The sequence below is a fragment of the Dendrobium catenatum genome, unplaced genomic scaffold (assembly GCF_001605985.2).
Source record: "Dendrobium catenatum unplaced genomic scaffold, ASM160598v2 fragScaff_scaffold_583, whole genome shotgun sequence".
In the NCBI taxonomy this organism is placed as follows: Eukaryota; Viridiplantae; Streptophyta; class Magnoliopsida; order Asparagales; family Orchidaceae; genus Dendrobium; species Dendrobium catenatum.
The window spans coordinates 14,799-34,616 of record NW_021319045.1 but is presented as its reverse complement, the minus strand read 5'-3'; the positions used below and the strand labels follow the sequence as shown (position 1 = coordinate 34,616).

Genomic DNA, 19,818 nt, shown 5'->3' with positions numbered 1-19,818 from the left:
CCTGAAACATTGCAAATTAAAACTCGCGCCCTTTCAGTTGACCTTGCTCCCACTCTCTTAAGCGGCTGCTCATCTTTATTTGGAAATCATTTTTTCATCCTCGCTATCATTGCTGAAGCCATACTGAAGGTCCGTAATTTCTTGCTTGCATTGAAGTGTTTTTTGTAAATTTTCTTAGCTCGGAACCATGCTCGATACTACAGTCGGTACTTTTTAGGGATTTGTCACACAATGGAATTAATTTTTAGGGTTTTCTAAGTCAGTTTAGGGTTTTGTATTTTTGTACCAAGCATGAAATGGAAATTCTCGATACTTAACACCGTATTTCTCTAAATACTTATCTAGGGTATTCATTTTGTGTACTCAGTACTGCTCGGTAGCATACTCGAAACTCTACATGTTACCCAGCAGTTTTTTTTAACTAATATTCTTGTCTCATTTTGTTTGTTTGGTACCCCTCGGTATCATACTTAGTACTCTGCATAGTAACGAGCGGTATTTTTTTATCTGGTGTTTCACTTGATATTTCTCTAATACTTGTCTAGGGTATTCATTTAATATTGCTCGGTATTGTACTCAATACTCTGCATGGTACTGAGTTTTATTTTTTTATCTAGTGTTCCGCTAGGTATTTCTCTAAATACTTTTGTAGGGTATTCATTTAATATCGCTTGGTATTGCTCGATACTTTGCATGGTACCAAGCGGTATTTTTTTATCCACTATTCTGCTCGATCTTCTCTAAATATTTGTCTATTTTTTTGATTTTGTGCGCTCGGTATTACTCCGTACCATACTCGGCATGGTACCGAGTGGTATATTTTTATCTAATTCTCTCTAAATAGTTATTGGAAATTACAAAAAATGCAGGGATATTTTCCAAAGATTAATTTCATGAGCAGAGCTTCTATGTTTAGACAAGTTTGTGATCATTTGATAAATACATTTGGACAATAAATTGTTGATGTTTTGAGGTTGTTGCACCTTCATCACTTCTTCTTATTGACTGCTTTCCGTCAGAATGTTCCTCTTGTTTATATGTTGCTGACCAAGTAGAATTTCAGAAAGCAGTGCTTCGTAATCAAAGGAAAGAAGTTACCTTTCACTTCTGATGAGGTAGCTCTCATCATTGGACAACCCAACAGGGGTACAAAATTTGTGGTAGGGGGTGGCTGGTTAAGTGGTATAACTTCCAATGATATTAGACATGAAATTCATAGTTTGAAGGAGTCAACCCCAATACATGATCTTTCGCAGCATTTCATAAAATTTTCTTGTCCAAACTACTTTTTCCCCTTGTGAACGTCAGGGAACCTTCAAGTATCTTGATAGTTGCAGACCATGCTGAAGATTTCTTAACTTACAATTGGCCATTAACCATAAGGAATTTCCTTGTCGAAGAATTTGATTTGATTGCCATGATACATACGAATGGCATCCACCTAGGATATATTAATGGTTTTGTAATAATTCTAATTGTGAGTTTAATTATAATTTGATTTGACCACCATTAATGGTTAGCCATTCTACGAATATAATTAATTCGCTAAAGAATTGTTTGTTATGATTGCAGATTTTGTTCCTAGAACATATAAAAATACAAATACCAATGGATGAGCATTTACAACTTTATTTTGCTCGGTGGGACAACCACATAATATACATTGAGAAAGAAGTAACTGAATTATTTGATAAACTTGATGATGTACATGTATTCATTCGAGATGTGCTATTAATGTAGGTATGATCTCCATTTAACAAACAACATTTTGCAGCTATTGAAAACATTTGAACAAATAATTGAGGTAGAGAGATCACTTTTACAAAATTCTCTCCCTTATAAGAAATTTGATTAAAAAGTCTTGAAGTTCTACAATTCTTTACCCAAAGTGACTCATATTGCCATAATACCTGAAGTAATATGAAACATTTAATAAATTTTCTAATCCACCATATTTATCATTCTCTACCCATCTCATACAATGTTGTTTAAATTATATGCAAATTAGACATTTTTATGAAGAAACACAAAAGGTCTTTGATGATAATGACATCAGACAATGGTCGATCAGGTCAGTTATAGATGCCCCTACCAAAAAAAATAGTATCGACTACGGAATGTTCATCTATAAATATATGGAAGCAGTTGTGCAACCTCAAGGTGTTATATGGGAGGACCAAAAAAATTGGCAAGATAGCATATCAAAATTCCGAGCTGAATTCTCTTTCACATTGTTTTGTCTTACCTTAAAATGAAAGGATATAAATTATAAATAGTTAAATATTTATCTATACAGTCATTGCTTGTTCATCCCAAAATTATACATTACTTCCGTGTACATAGCTGGGTTCCCAAAAAAAAACAAATACTACTGCTCCTTCAGTAATTGACGAATATGTTATTGGAGTTAACTTTGTAAGGGACAATAACCAAAACATGTCATCCACTCAAATTGTATATCTTACCATCTAGCTAGGTTTAAGAACTTCCACTTACCATAAGGCCTTTGTTTTAAAAGTTACTTATATAATTCAACAATGAAGGCATCCTCAACTAGGTCCCAAGGATGACACATAATACAATTTTTTGAATCACAAGTTGATAATGACTTATTTCCAGTAGCTACTCCTAATTCACATCAGAGCTTATGATATCACATCTGAAGAAAGTTAGGACTACCCATAAGGTGATAATTCTAAAAAAAGAACATTTTCTCGATGCATTTCTAACCATTGGCATTTAGGAAATTACCTTCTCTATGCGAAATTAGAAGTTCAATATCACAACACTCGTTCCAATAATTTAGAAAACATATGTATACTTTATTATCCCTTGCTAGCATTTTAAGTAGACCATCGAGAGATTCTGAAATTTTTTCATGCATTGTAATTGTTTCAATGTTCATGAATACTTCAATTCGCATAACAAGATGTAAATTAATTTCCCGTCAACACAGTTTGTAGAACATACAAGATTGTTACTAATAACACTCAAAATTTTATCTGAAGTTCACAGAGAAGATGATGTAGTAGGTGATTTAGCAAAAATGTTCTCATAAACTACTTGTTGCAACCACCCATCAGTCTCAATATGAATATCTTACATGCAACATCTACCCAATATATATAGCATTTAGGTACGGAGCATTAAGATAATGAGAAATGAGTGTACCCGAGTGTAAAGCACAGTATCAAGTTTATCAAGTAGTACTGAAAAATACTAAGTACCTAGTGTACTGAGTAGTACCCAATAGAAATAGCGTTAAGGTACCAAGCATTAAGATACTGAGCAGTGAGTGTACTGAGTGTAAAGCATAGTACTGAGTGTATCGAGTACTACGAAAAAAATACCAAGTACCTAGTGTACCGAGTTGTACCGAGAAAGACATAGTTTAAAGACCAGTACTGAGGGTACCAAGTAATACCGAGAAATACCAAATACCGATAAGTACTAAGTACCAACTTTACAAAGTAGTAAAGATAAATACTGAGTTTAAAGACCAATATCAAGTGTACCAAGCAGTAACAACTTATGGAAATTTACATTGAAAACTAACATGCCAAATTGTTAAAAAGATATAGAAAATAAAATCATTAATACATTGTTCAAGGAAATATTTGAAATATAAATGTACCATATCACACATTCTTCTCTACATCAATAATTCCCTTCGTCATTCATGTATATTCAGATGATGGTTGTGTGCTTGGTCAACCATTAATGAACCCATCTATCAAGCATTCTAGTTTTTGTGTTAAAGGCAGCTTTATTGTAGGTTCTTTTGTGACTGAACACTGTTCTGTGGTTTGAGGGCCTTGTTCTAAATATTTCTTTTTCTTACTTTTTCTTATCTCCTAGTGAATCTTCAATCTTGCATTAGAAATGTTTTTAGGATTGCACTTCTAAGGGAACTTTAACATTCTTAAGTCCCCCAGTTGCTCTCTGGTGAATAAATGGCTTGTTTTTCTTCTTTCCTACAATGATGAAGTCAACATTTTTAGCCATCTCGATCATTACTAACAACATATACTATTCAGCATCTTCATTCCCCTGTGCTTGTGTGCTAACTTGATATGAAAATCTGCTTACATGATTTCTAAATATCATAGCAATATCACCCTCCTATGTTTGGCTCACTTTCTTTCCAATTCCTGTGACCTATCCAGAAAAAATCTTTCCTAGCTCTAGTTAACCATCGAGGCAAGTGGTACTATGAAAGAATTCTAACAATATTTAATTGTCTGATAACTCTCATACAATGAGAACAAAGTTATCCCATCATACTGAACTTCACATAGCTGCATTTAATTGTACCTTCTATTGAATTAAAGTGAATCGTCCAATGAGAAGTCTAATATTTTCTATCAACTTTCACAAAAAAAATATGAATCCAACATTAGATGCATGATCTAAGCGCATATAGAAACACCCTTTAAGAACTCCTCAAAAATAGAATTTAATTTCATTGTGTAAAAATTTGCAGTTTGTTTCAATTTTTAGCGACTTTTAACTATAGGAACTATGTCAGACTGGCTGCATATAAAATCTTCATCATATTCATTTTGACACCCACTCATCATCAGCTTTTCTAACCCCAAAAAACATTTAGTTATAAAACTTGTTTCCTTGGAAATGCCGTGATATATATTGTTGGTGGACTCGTTATGATGTGTAGAAAGAATGCGTAGGTTAAAACAATTCTTATTAAATGATGTTGACCACTTATTTCTTATTTTATATATATCTTTCAACAATTCATGGCTTTGGAGGTCTCCTTCATTAATCAATTCAACCAAGGATTTCTCGAACTCTTCTTCAAGATCACACTTATTAAACACTTATGAAAAATCCCTCTAACTCTATTATTGAGATTATAGCACCAAATCTTGGATGGAGCCTTCTTGCTTACATGTCATTGGCACAACCTATGTCATGTTTGGGGAAATGCAATTTCAATCGCCCTGGCCATTGCTTGGTACTAATCAATAAATATTTTTAAGGGAAGTTTATCACCCATTATTCATAAAAATGTTTTAAATAACCAGGTAAACGATTCAATAGTCTCCTCCGATAAAAAAGCAACTGCTAAAAGAATATTCTGCTAATGATTAATTATTCCAACAATTGGGGTACAAGCTAAATTATATTTGTTAAGACTATAGCTGCTATAAAAATTAATCAAATCAACAAAACAGTAATAATCTATCCTCCCTAAACCATCTACCCAAAAAAATCAATAATCTATCATTCTCGTTAGTTTGTACATCTCATGCAAACATGTTATCATAAATTAGTCGTTCTATAAATAATTCAATAAGGGCATTCGTGTCCCCATTCTCAATCTTTGATTTTCGCTCCTTTTGAATAAAGTTATATATTCCCTCTTAAAAAATCCTATATTTCCTTCACCACCTACTTCATCGTGTAGATACGTAAATACATCAGCTACTGGTATCCCAGCTTATGTCATGGATTTAAGAACTCGGGCCTTATCATCATTGATGTTCTTACATGATCTAAGCAAATGTTGATCTTCAAGCCTAGATAACTCATGATTGTGGCTCCCAATGTATTTTTGAACCTTCCAAACTCCATCTTGACTTACTAAAGATCTAACCATAGCTAGACACTCAGTTCTAGTGTTTGCTCTTCGATGTTTTGAATTGGAATTCAAGTCAATGCCCTTCTTAAATCTATCTTTCATATATACAAAGTCCTTTGATTTAATTTTCCTTGAATTTGGCCAGAAACCATGATGGTTCTTCCAAACACTGAATCCGATGTTATGAGCATAATTGCAATACATGTAATATACTTCCTTCTCACTTCAATAAACATCTTTCCCAAATGTGAAAACAATTTTAATGTTAGCAATAAACAATCAGTTAGTTGTACAAGTTGGTACCTCTTTATGTATTTTTTTCTCGGTACTCGATATTCTGCTCGGAATTTCTCTCTATATTTATTCTCAGTGCTCGGTATTCTTCTCAGTACTACTCAATACTTTACTCTGCATGTTTCTTGGTACTCGGTATTCTACTCTGTACCTCTCGATTCTTCACTCGACAACTTTTTCAGTACTCAGAATTCTACTAGGTATCGCTTGGTACTTCACTCTACATCTTTCTCGGTACTCGATATTTTGCTCAGTACCTCTCTGTACCACTCAGTACCATGGACAAAAAATTATCGAGAGCAGAGCTGTGGATCAAAAAATACTGAGCTAATACCACCACTGGGCACCGAGAAGCAATACATGGAATTTTCTCAACTTTAATACTACTATAAACATTAACTCTACATTCATAAGATCTCTTGCTAAAATATATTCTCAGTTTATAACTTACGATAAAAATCCTAGACATTTGTTTCATTGTCCACTCTGACATTTCTTCCTTTACATCTTTGGTCTGTTCCATCTCCTTGAACGATTCTAAGTCATCCACAGAGATTTCCTTTTTTGATTTGTCCTCCTCGCTTCTCTTCTTGGAGCTCTTCTAAGAAATTACCCTAAACCCTAATTTAGAAAAACTACCAATTTCTCATAAAATAGAATAAAAAAGAACAACCTTTTTTAAATTTTTGTAGGGAACCCAGTTCTGTTCAGCAAACCTGAGTGGTAAAAGGTAAATGGAAAACTACATGATAAATAAATCGAGCAGGTTCGTCGGGTAGTCGAGTAGTAATGTGGAATCATACTATTGGATTCCGGACGTATAGATGCGTCCGGAGACCGAACCTAATAATTTCCCCTCACTAAAGCTTGAGCTAGAGATTAGAATTTCTTTTTATGGATGAACATTGGTCTGTAAATCTTAAAATAATTTTGGATGACCATACACATACATGATGCATGTAGATAGTGGCTGAGTCAAAAATGTTTAGTGTTGGTGCGTAATATTTAGGAAAAAAAATTCTTTAAAATTAATAAAATGTAAATCACATAATGGATCATTTTGCCACTTTCATTGATCTTTTGGAAGCTTTGGCAATTAAAAACAACTCATCCTTATGCTGATTATAGTTAGATAATAACAAACTAATTTCATCCTAGCCATTCACCTGTACTAAGCTGCACATTTATATATATAAACACTATAACAAATATCATTGTACATGTTGCTTTACATGAAAGAATCTCTTCTACCTGAACTTTTCTTCAAAAACTTTCTCATCTAAAATTTCTTTATTGTACCATCTTTCTCATTGTTTAAAATTTTTAACCAGAGTTCTTGTGTTCTAAGGTTGTTAAGTGATCGGTATGTGAGTTGCCAAAATTAGCTAAATGTCATCATATTTAAGGAATATGGGTTTGGGTGTATCAAAGCTATAAGGTGTTAGGTTGTACGGACCAATGGGTCACAAGCCTTAAATGCTTCCATTTACATAACATAACAAAAAAGAAAACATGCGATGATTTTACTTTTAAAGGGTTTAACACTGAAAAAAATTCATCACAACAATCAGTCTTCATTTTTTTTAATTATAAGCTCTTCTATGAAGAAAGATGGCATTTTACCTCTGATAATAAAAATTTAAACCTCCAACAATTGATGTCATTATTCCTCCATAATTATAAATAAATTAAGGAGATCTTAATGGTTTTCATAAACTCATATAAAATTGCCTTCATTTGGTATTTAATTATTTCATAAAATTTGGATACCATTGAACTTTTATAATGATTACATTTATTGTCCCACACGGCTTGATTTTATAACCAACATGAAGAAACCTATTAATTCTAGCTACATCAAAAAATTGCATTAAACCCAATCGATCGATCCACATTACATTCTAACTACATTCAACTCGATTGATTCATCACTAGCTACAACCATTACTCCCAAAGCCAATTTTTAAGTTCCACATATCATAGACTATCTTGAACCTGCGTTGTTGCACATTACCAATGATCGTAACCTCATTCTCATCATCATTTGCAGCGAAGGTAAAGCATGCTTGAGATAAATTTGTCATGTAAAGTATCCCCGAGGCATCTAAGAAAGCTGTAACTTCGCCATCATATATCAACCCAATCTCTGGAACGTCCACCACTGAGTGACCAGTGAGGTCATAGCAAGTGTCGAGGTTGTATAGCGGTGGCGCCATCGAGTATTTATTCATTTTTGTTCGAAAAATACTACGGAGGATAGAGTAGGCAGAGGGTGGAAGGTAGGTAAATGTTGTGCCAGAGTCCAACATAGTTCTAGCAGGTAAAAGGTTGATCCTTGCATTCCCAATAGAAATGGCAATGAGCTTGAGGAAGTAGAAGGATGGCATGTTTGGGAAGGTTAGCATCGGTGTATACTTCACACCAGGGACATATCTACCTAATTCGAGATATCCATTTCGATTGGTCCCTGATGGTAGACAATATGAGAATATATTATTATATAATTGAGTTGTTTGAGAAATAATTGAAACAACCCCCCGACCGAGGCCTAATAACCCATCTGCTTGTCCAAAATATCCAGTGTTATTATGTCCACAGCCAAAGCGAAAGTTGTGTATAGTATCAGAGGAGAATGTCAAGGTGTCTTGAATGAAAGAGCCATTACTACTACTAAAGTCAGCATATCTTGTCTCATAGAGACAGGTGGAGTTAGAGGAGCAACCAAATCGTTTGAGTTGGGTACAATAGTTTGTGTTGCATGGGATGTTGGTGAAGGTGGAGGACTGGGTAGGGTTATAAAATGGGTTTTTTTGGGTGTAGCAGTGAACACAAGGGATACATTGGATCCAAGTAATATCACTACCGGTGTCAAGCATAAGTGAGAAGGACTTGGCAGGGGTTCCTAGGCCTATGTTGACAATATAGTAGCTTATACCAAGATAAGTATCGATGTTTGCTGGAACTTGTGCATAAAGAGAACCACCAACAGAGTTGAGGCTAGTGTTGGTGTTGGTCGCCCGACGTTGGATGTAGTCAACATGGGCTTTTTCCCTATTGAGAAGCTCCAGATCGGATGGCTTGTCCTGCCCCTCTTGAGATGAGCATAGGCTGTGCCATTGGACCAAGTTGAACCTGGAAGGGCTCGTGCCTGTTATAATTGGAACAGCTAATTAATATATGCATTAAGTTTTTTTTTTTTTTTTTTTTTTTTCTTTTTTTGCTTTTGCATCGCATTTAATCTTGTTATATTTATCAAATCGGCTTAATCACTACATAATTTTTTTTTATTCTAATTAATGTATGAAAAAAAGTCTCAAATAAAGTATTAAGAAATTATTTAAATTTCTCACAAACTTTTATCAGGCATGGAGCAGGAGTTGCTCGGCAACAATGACTTGACGTCAATGACATGGTGTTCTCCGCCAAGCTCTCGCGCTAATACTAGAAAATTATTCTCTATTAGAAGCAAATAGAAGAAGATATTGAGAAGAATATAACAGGAGAGTAGAGAAGAAGAAGTCGCCATGAGAATAGAACTTTGAAGCTCTTCTTAGCATAATTTGGAGGAGTAAGCCAAGTGGAGGTGGGGCTTTATAGGCGATGGATTATTGTGCATAATGGGGTTATTAGGAATATAGTTTAGAATGTAATCTATTGTTATTAGGAATCTTGTGAAGGGAAACTTCACTTAAAACCAAAGTGCCAATTTATGTGAGAAAAGTCTAAATGTAAATAGAATTTATTATGGCACTTGGTGCAATTCACAAACTTAAAATATTTATGATAATTTTCCAATAGAATAAATTGTAGTCCATATTTGGGATAATTAGTTTTATTCCACGTGCATGTGAATAAAAATTTAAATATAAAATTTGTATTACCAAAATTTTAATTTTATTTTTTGTGATAAAAAATAATAATTAATTTTATCCCTATAAGTAATTCTAATTATTAATTATATTAGTGAAAAATAATATATTTTTTATACTTTGATAAAATAAAATGAGGGCAAAATATTTCAAAAAAGAGAATATAGATTTCTTCCTTCTATTCCAATGTATGTGCTTACATAATTAACAGAGGAATAAAGTCAAAAGATTGTTCAGTAGTTCAACAATTGGCATGTAATAATGATCAGGTGAAATTAAGAAATGAAAGTAACTCAACAAACAAATCATTTTCTCCAAATTTCACATTACACTATAATTAAATATTATCATAAAAGAATTGATCATTTCAATATATAAGAAATCAATCATTATTAATTTACTAAATCAACTAAACATATAAAAAAGATCCAATTGTCAGGACAAGTTATATCATATAAGCCCATCCTCTTTGTTGATCATTCTAATACAATAAAATAGTAAAATATAATGAATAATGGGTAAAATCATTAATTATGCTCTGCCCAAATCTCTCTACTCAAATCGAATCCATTGTCACTACGCTTGTGTCATATACCCCCATAAATGGCATGAATGTAGGAGAGTTTATTCTGTGCGGAGTTCGGAGGTAGGTCTATGTCAAGACTCTAATAAAATTATAACACTTGGCTTGTACACAAGGATATTAATTTTCAATTCATTATTTATTACTTTCTTTCCAGCCGACAGACTAGGCCCAAAATATTCATGTTCGAATTTAGGATTTTGAATTGGTGCTCTTTTTTTAAATGAAATACCTTAAAACTTTCATAATTTTTAGGATTTCATCTCAATATGTATTTTAATAGATGCCAAGAAAAAAGAAAGGAGGAAAAACTCATGAAGATGATGAGTGGTTCGGAGGAAGAAAAGCTTATGAAGATGTTGCTCTATAAACACATAGGAAGAGGAGGAGGAATAGTTGAAGTTGAAAGAAGAACTTGTTGCATGAATGATAGTTTTTTTTCTGTACATTTAAGGAATAAATTGGGGGTTTTGAGGGGGGCAGTGCCCCCTGGTAGGGGTCCAAGGGGGCAACGTCCCCTGGGTACATGCTCAGAATAAATTTTTATTGTAAGAGTAATTTTAAAGATCTATTTGTTTTCAAAGTTTGTAAGTTATTTATACTCAGTGATTTACAATAGTAAAAGCGAAGTCATTTGCACTTAATAATTTTCAATGATAATTTTATTCATTTTAAACCTTTCTCATCTTTTTCACAAATATGTATTATAAAAACTTGAAAGCTTTCTCAACTTATTTATATGTCCTAGCTTCTCAGCACTGATTCTCGGTACACATAATGGGCATTTGATGTCATTTAGTACTGCTAGGTTGTGGAGAAGTATTGACAAGTACCGACTAGTAATGAGTGGACTGAGCATGATATCGGGCACTGTAGAGAGATACCAACCAGTACCTAGTAGTACCGAGCGGTACCAAGTTTGGGTACCAAGTGATAAAGAACATTAGTACTGGGCGATCATTGATATAAACATTGAATTGATATTAAGGGAAAAATAGCAGTCATATTCATTCAGATGAGAGAAATCTAATTAAGAAATATACAGTTATTTAGTATTGCTTATTGAGCGGCATCGACAAGGTATCGACTAGTACCGAGCATTGGTAGTGAGAGTTCATCAACATAAACATTGAATTGATATTAAGGGAAAAATGATTTTCAATACCATTATGTACCAATCATATTGATTAAGATGTAAGAAATATGGTTTTCGGTACCACTACTACATCTATTTCATTAGGGATTAATGATCATTAAACAATACATTCTAAGAGATGGTTAGTTCAGGTCGCTGAACAACAAAGTTTTCTTTTATAGAAAAATAATCATTATGGGAATGCACAGGTGGAGAAACATTATGTATGACCAGCAGTACCAAGCGATACCTAGCGGTACCGAGCATGTACCAAAAGTCAGTAGTGACAACTATTTATCATTCATTGTTGTATGCACATTCATTACTAGAGAGATACTGAGCAGTACCTAGTATGTACCAAGTTATATCGAGCATGTACCTAGTAGTACCGAGCATGTACCAAGCAGTACCGAGTATGTACCAAGTGGTACTGAACATTTACCTAGTAGTATGGAGCATGTACCTAGTAGTACCAAACATGTTTATAGTATGTACCTAGTGCTACTTAGTGGTACTTAACGATAACGATCATGTAACTAGTAGTATCGAGCATGTACCTAGTGATAACGAGCATGTACCTAGCAGTACCAAGCATGTACCTAGTTGTAATGAGCATGTACAGAGTATGTTCCGAGTAGTACCTGAGCCATACCTAGCACTACCTAGCATGCACCAAGTGGTACTTAGCCATAACAAGTACGTACCTAGCAGTATCGAGCATGTATCTAGTAGTTCTGAGCATATACCTATTAGTACCAAACATAAACCTAGCATACTGAACATGTACCTAGTAGTATAGAGCATGTACCTAGAAGTACTGAGAAATACCCACTGATACACGATAGTACACAATATTTAAAAGAACAAAATATTACATAAACGAAAGCAGAAAATGAGCTTTTCTTTATTCTTCAATGAGCAATACTAAACAATTATATGCCATATAAAATTTTACAGAGCATGCGTTTAATACGAAACATCACATAAACGAAAGAGAAAAAGGAATAATAATTACTTCTGAGAGAATAATTACATCACATATCATTTTACATAAATCTTTTTTGTAAACTTTATAAATTCATCGTTCAAGTATTTGAGCTTGTTTGAGAACTTCATATGCCTTAAAGATTAACACAATTCTATTGTATTTGCCTTTAAGATAGATTTTTCTATTAAAAAACTAAGCTCATTAAAACATTAAGCGTATATTCTCTCATAAACATTAAAAAGAAGTGATTATGTAAGTAAAATCACCTTCACTCTTGAGCTTTCTCTTCTTTTCCAATGGCTCTTAAGAGAATGCGAGGTCCTCCAAACTAATCTCCATCTTCATTATCTAATTCTCTTTATTTTTTTCTCGTTAGGCACCAAAGATTTTATTCTACAAAAAAAAAAAAACACAAATATTTGAGCACTATTGTAGGTATTTTATTTAAAAAAAGAGCACCAATTTAAATTTTTGGGCCGGATCGGACAGGCTAACAAGAAAACATTAAATTGTGGAACAAAAATGAATATCCACAATACAATACAGCTGTCACAATCTTATCGGATTCCAGACATAGAGTTACCTCCAGACTTTGGACAGGATATTTTCTCTCAATGTAGGCCCATGTCGCCTACAAGTCCCTTGCCCTCTTCATCCTTATATGCTCAAATCCTACTAGCCAAGTCCATTTCTATATGTCGACTCTACCTCTTATCATATATTGAAGCTGCTATATCCATGACGATGCCAACCTTTATTACAACTTCTTCCCTTCTCTCATTTGAATCCTCCTGCCTCCGCTCGCTGAAGTTGCAGTTACCGACCTCAAACCAAGCTCGGTGTCTAACACTCAAGCCCCAACCTTCTCTTCTTCATTTCTTTCCAGTTCACGATAGGGCCCTCTAGCTAAACTTCTTCCGACTCCCGGAATAGCGTTCTGATCCAAGAGCCCCATGTATCTTTTATTCGTCGATTAGCCTCAAGTTGCATTCTTGGCACCAATCCACTAAATTTAAAACCTCCAAGCCGCCTATTTTCCCCAACCCAAGCTTATCTCCACCACCATGATATATGATATAAAAAAGGGAAACAGAAAGAGAAAAATTTTTGAGTTTATCTTCATAGTCGTCGACACCTACCCTCGCAAGGGTATAACATTCTAATCTTAAATACTGCATTCTACGTTTATGGTGCTCAGGAAAATCGTCTATATATACTTTTCTCTATCGTGGTGGTATGAGAACTTTCTACGGTATTTGCAATGAAGAGTAGGCCCTATACATTCTATCATAGCGTGGTGTGGAATCTTCTAAGTACCCTTAAGCACTCACGTAGCGTGGCGGGAAAAGAATTGCACATTTCAAACAATTACCTCGAAGACCCTTACACACTCTCATAGCATAAAGGGATTAAAAATTTATGGCCTCGGTGTGACCCGACACATATCGTTCACACTTTTATCAAGCGTGGTGGGAGGCTAAGACTCCAAAAATTTCTCCTAAATAGTGGAGGATGCAAAAATTTATAGCAAATGTTGAGGACCTGAAATTAAATAAAAGAAAAGCATGTGATTGTACCTGGACTTGATTTTAAACTAAGAATAGAGAACATAAATTAAATAAGAACAGGAAATTAAACTTGATATTTAAAATAAAAAATTTGTAATTTGCAAATCCATAAAAATTAACCATACGAAGCAAACGGCCATTGGTGATCAAGCTCTCAAGTGCACATGTATAATGAATAGTGAAAACAAGATGACTCATGACACTCAATTAATCAATCTAAAAATAAAAACAAGTAACTCGAAGATTCTAATAATGAAGGCCTTATGATGAATATCAATGAGCAAATGAGAAACTTGTGTTTGACACAATTGCAAGAAATTTACAAACAAGTGCAAGTTGGCGTGAGATCCTCCCACATTCAATGCAAGTTGACATATACCAATGGAAACTTTCAATGAATATGGCAAGTATATTAGGTAATATGCAATTGCTAGAAGGAAGTGATGGAAATTTCATTTATAAATCATCTAGTGGCATAACAAAAGGTATATGGTGTATAAAATAGATTTCTTGTAAGAGATAACAAAGATGTTTGCTAGTAAGCGATAACAAAGATGTGTACGGAATACAATAGTCTCCATGTTGTTGATCTCAACTTACAATCCAATTAACAGACAACCTGCAAGCAGAGGACAACATGTTTGTAATACATATAAGGTCCTATGAATCGTTGTAGGAGATCAGTCGTGCATATAACGAGCCACATATGGATGACAACATGAGAATATGTAGGGATTTGCTCACAAACAGAGCATGAAGGATGCAAAATAAAAGTAGTGGCATTCCTACGACATATGCTATTTAACATATGAGAAAATAATATCGATATCAATGAACTTTGAAGGTTGATATGCAAGGAAGTTAGCAATTTGTCAACCAAAGCATATAGAGAAATGGGTGATGATCATCACACACCCAACAACCAACAAAATATAAAAAATGAAAATTTCAATCTACTTCATAAGCAATGACGATTGGTGTGTTGTCAATAGGAAAGGCTTCTTGCAAACTCTAATGAAAAGATAAGCATAGTGGACATAACTCACTAGCAGTCAACAATAGTTCATAAGTTGTTATATTAATTCTCCTAAAAGTGGTGACAGTTGGTACACAAATTATATGGTAGTATTCTCACCAACATGTCCAAGTAAGAAGGCTTGTAATGAATGTAGTGTTGTACTTAAAATAACCACAGTTGATGCAGCTTATATGTAAGCAGCAATGTTAGAGTGTTGTAAGTATCATAGACCCCCATGAACACATACGCACATATGATGCATCATCTGTCAGTAGATTTGATAGAATAACAATTGATAACAACATCTTTAAATTGTGGTGGTTGACATATGATGAATGTGATGATTCTATGAATGAATACATCTACCTTCCTACAGGCACTAGAAGAGGATGTACTGAAAAAATCAAATACTACAACAAATGAAAACAAACCTACAAGCTGCCATAACGATTGTAGAAGATTCATCAAACATCCAGCATGCCATGCATAAGAAAAATATAAGGGAGTTGCAGTAAATTGTAGCATCCTCATGCAATAGTAGGAGAATTGTTTGTGCACGATAATCTACCTGTAAACAGTAATGAGCAACCCATAGTATGATGTCATGCCACCAAATCTATAATATCACTATAACGATCATATGGCGTATACGAGCTTCCAAATCTAACATTGTATAAAAATGATAATTCCCCGCAATGCTGATTAGTGTCAAATATTTTGAAAATGTCCCCTAAATGCCTGCATGGGACCTAATGAGCATGTAATAGGTACACACATGATATCTAGGGATATTGCATTGGTCAAATTATGAAACCAAGTTTGAGCCTGATCCTTCTATATAGGTAGATAGGAGTCGACACTGCTCAAACCATCAAACAATTAAATAAAAGCATAAAAACTTGCAATGAACCCAATCCTCTGTCAATGGTTAGATTGTGTTGACAAGGTTCAAGGGATAATTATAAAATTATCCCCTAAAAACCCTCATGGGCCCCAATGAGTATGTTACACTTTTGACATATAAGGATGTTGTGCGGGGCCAGAAATAACCTTAAGTTCAAGTCCAATCCTTCTCCTTGATATGGCAGGAGTCAACATGACTTGATCCAATATAAAAATATACAATCGCAACATCGACCGAGATATTAGACTTTATAGATATTTACCCAAAAATTTATTTTACATGTTCATTTAGGTTTATAATAATTAAAATTCACTAATAACAATATAAACCCAATATTTAACAAATCCTCTGTTAGTAATTAGATAGAGTTGAAAGAGTAGTCAATATCAACGTAACTAATGATTATTTTGATAAGTAAGAAATTTTTTAAGTGTAATGATGAAGAAAATAGTGAATGTCAATGAGATCCAACAACCGGTTGGCCACCATGAAAACTAGGCACCATTAGAAAAAATGAAAAGAAAACATAGGAAAAGACATCCCTTAAGATGGAGCCATGGCCCCGCAGACGAACTCCCTGGAACCACTTTAGTGAAGCTCCATGAGATTTTCAGGAAAGTAAGTAAATGAAAGACCCACAAATAGAGCGGCCCGAGCCATAAGGAGCTAGAGAAACTCTAGTCGAACGGGAAGGAGCAGAGGGTTTTCAAAGTAGGCAATGTCTCTGTATAAGCCTCATATGGACTAACCCCATGAGTAAATTAGTTTTTGGGGTTTTAGAATCCTTATTCATTACAATTGTCATTTTATTTATCTTTGTGGTTGAACTTATTATATGATGATGTTATTCTCCAATCATTTTAGAAATTTATAAAAATAAATATATTATACACGCAAACTCATAAAAAAAGTCTCTAGAAACTGTGACAATTATGATATTCCATACAAACTATTATAATGATCACTAATATTTATTTAATAATTTATATTTTGCTTACTTGTGGAAGATCAAATCATGAGATTATTAGAAATTAAAAGTTCGTTAGGGATGTTAAGCCCTCATGAACTGGCCCAAGCTAAATAAAGAGAGAGAGGTGAATTGGATAAACTTTAAAGCCAAAGATAAAAACTCAAACCAAAACCAATATCACTAGAATAAATCAATGCGGAAGTAATTAAAGAAAAACACACCAGATTATAGTGGTTCCGGTTAAACCTTGACCTAGTCCCACTCCTTTGGAGGCACCCTCCAAGTATTGCCCACTAAAATAAGTGTCTCTCCTTTAGGCCTCCACAGCTAGGTGGAGAAGCCTAAAAAAATTCACTTCCACCTTCCCCGGTGCGGCGGAGTCGTGGGGGTCCTTTTGACACCAAGAGATCTTCTTCTTGTAACTTACCTCGAGATAAGCATTGAATCCGATGGAACTAGGTGCGAGGTTTGCCGGAGCAAACCGTGTTGGGGAATCCCCCACCACCTCCCTTGAAGTTCCTTCCCTCACAGGATCTTTTCTCCCTCTCAAACTCCACCCTTTCTCTATTCCCTTTAAAGCTCTCTTCTTCAAGTTTTTCCCCCACAAAGACGAAGCTACAATGGCTGCCAAAAGACACTTACAAAGTGCCTTGCCATAGCTTAAATAGAAGCTCTTCAAAAAACGAGGCTCATTAATGTAAGTTGCCGCCATTATCGTCCAGGACGATAGACATATCATCTGGACAATTAGTTTTAAAATTATGAGGAAAATAGCCTGAATATCACTTGAAATGAAGCTGGACGATTGTATAATCGCCCGGATGATCTTTCGATCGGCCCGGACAAATCCCATTAATTTGCTTCCAAATTCTGCCTGAGAATTTTGGAAAAAATGTGTCCTGGATCGTCCTAGACGATATTTTATAGTCCATGCCGATCCCACCAGGCCAATATCCAAAAATAAGAATTTTCTATTGTAGATATGGCGGGCAGATTTCTTTGCTGAATTGAGCCGATCGTCCTGGCCGATTACAAATCATCCAGGATGATGTGTTGTATAAATACGCGCTGTTTAATGAGGATGCTCCTATTAGGGTTTCTACTTTGTCAGATCATCCAGGGACGATATAAATTCTTTCCCGGACGATTTTACTAAAAATAAGGAAATCTTAGGGAACCAACAGAAAACTCTCCAAGTTACAATCATTAGGATTGCCACACCAAAATACAACAGACTCAAGAAGAAATAAAAGATTACAAACTTGACACACACCTAGTCACCCAATCTTGAGCTGGTTTCAGATTGCAGTGATCGTGTGGACCTGAAACGTTAGCACATTAAGGAATTATAGAGAAATAAGGAATGTTTTGCTACATCAAAATCATAAACCATAGATTCCGCAACAATCTCCCCCTTTTGATGATGGCAAAATATTTCAATTTGAATTTTCAAAAAAAGTAAATACTCTCCTAATCTCCCCCTCACTAGAATAACTCTTTTAAAAAATAAAGGGAGAAATTTTTTTTTTTTAATTTTTTAAGATACAAACCACGGAATAGTACAAAATTAAACACTACGTTTCTCCCCCCTTTGACATCTTATCAAAAAGGAAAGAGGAGGCACAAAAAAACAAAAATGAAACAAAAGAAAAAAAAAAATGTTCCCTGATCTAGTGAATTGACAATATTTTAAAATGAGGAAAGTTACCTTCTTAGTTTAATAAAAAACTTAGTAGAATTGGATTGACAACGCAAGCCCATTAAAATGTTAGAATTCAGATTGATAATCCAAACTCAAGTTTTTCTATAAAAAGGCCTCAAAAAACTTGTTATTTCAATATCTAATCAATGAATAAATTAGGAAAAGAAACATATTTTTCAAATGCCTTTCATAAAATATATCTAATAGAAGAACTGCATGGAATTTTGGGAATCAGGAATCAAAGATTTTTCAATTCAAGTATCAAAAGAATTCAAGGGTTTTTTCTTAAGCTTTTAAGAAGTAACAAGAATGGTAAGCATTAATGTTTTGTGAGTTCGTTTTTATGGCCTCTTGTCAATTGAATGGCCGCTCTTGTGCATATTTTGATTTTGACTACACTTTTATGTACTATTTTTTTCAATATTTGGCGTTCATTGTGCATCTTTTATTTTGGCATCATTGGCCATTTTTTTTTTAAAATGCTACCTTTCCTGAATTCTTAAAAAAATAAAAGTAAATCCATCCTATTTATAAAGCAAATTCTTGATAAGAAAACTATGAGTTATATTCAACAACTTTGCAAAAGTCCCTATGCGATAAATAAAATATAAGAGCTAAAAATTTAGTTTTTAAAAACCAATTTCAAAAGATGAAAAAAGATTTTAAACTCCAAAGTAGGATATCCTCTTTTTAGGAAATAGAGATTTGACGCAATAAAAAACACGAGGGTGTATCTTTCTTATGACTATTTAGAGAATGTCAAAACAACATTACCAAAGATTTTAAAAAAAAAACAGGAAGTAGGATTTTTCAATTTTAGAAGAGTTGAATGTTTTGTGTTAATAAAAAAAACTTTTTCAAAAAAAACAAAAAATTTTCAAAGAAATAAATAAAACAAAAAAAAAACATAAAGACAAACACAACCAAAAACACGAAAGGCTTTTTTAACCATTATCTCTTTTTCCTGGTCCGTTTGCTTTAGAAAACCAGATCTGCCCATTGAGATTTTTTGCCTTTAATTATTTTTCCAGTTTAAATTTTGCTTCTCCTTGCCCTTTTCTTTAGTAAGAATAATTCTTAAATTTAGGGCACTGTATTTTCATATGTCCAGGGCTCCTACATCGGAAAGAAAATAACGTTAGAACAAAAAATATGGACATCCTTACCGCTTTTACCTTTTTTTCA

The 19,818-nt window shown here is 34.0% G+C and overlaps 1 protein-coding gene across 1 annotated transcript; it reads right to left on the bottom strand.

Moving 5' to 3' along the window:
• Positions 1 to 7,827: 7,827 nt before the first annotated feature.
• Positions 7,828 to 17,643, bottom strand: LOC110113747 (aspartyl protease family protein At5g10770-like). Its single transcript, XM_028694850.1, has 5 exons — positions 17,616 to 17,643; positions 17,359 to 17,555; positions 12,188 to 12,270; positions 12,072 to 12,082; positions 7,828 to 9,044 (listed from the first exon to the last, which is right to left on the bottom strand). The coding sequence occupies exons 1-5, from the start codon at positions 17,641 to 17,643 to the stop codon at positions 7,828 to 7,830; spliced, it is 1,536 nt and encodes a 511-aa protein (XP_028550683.1).
• Between the last annotated feature and the right edge of the window lie 2,175 nt (positions 17,644 to 19,818).

Bases quoted from the DNA above. Each gene is read 5' to 3' on its own strand.
- LOC110113747 (XM_028694850.1), bottom strand. From the start codon at position 17,643: ATGGCGGCAACTTACATTAATGAGCCTC. The intron at 17,556-17,615 runs GTTTTTTGAAGA...GTCTTTTGGCAG, and splicing joins AACTTACATTAATGAGCCTC to CCATTGTAGCTTCGTCTTTG. The intron at 12,271-17,358 runs GTAAGTTACAAG...CTATACTACTAG, and splicing joins GATTCAATGCTTATCTCGAG to GTACATGTTCAGTATGCTAG.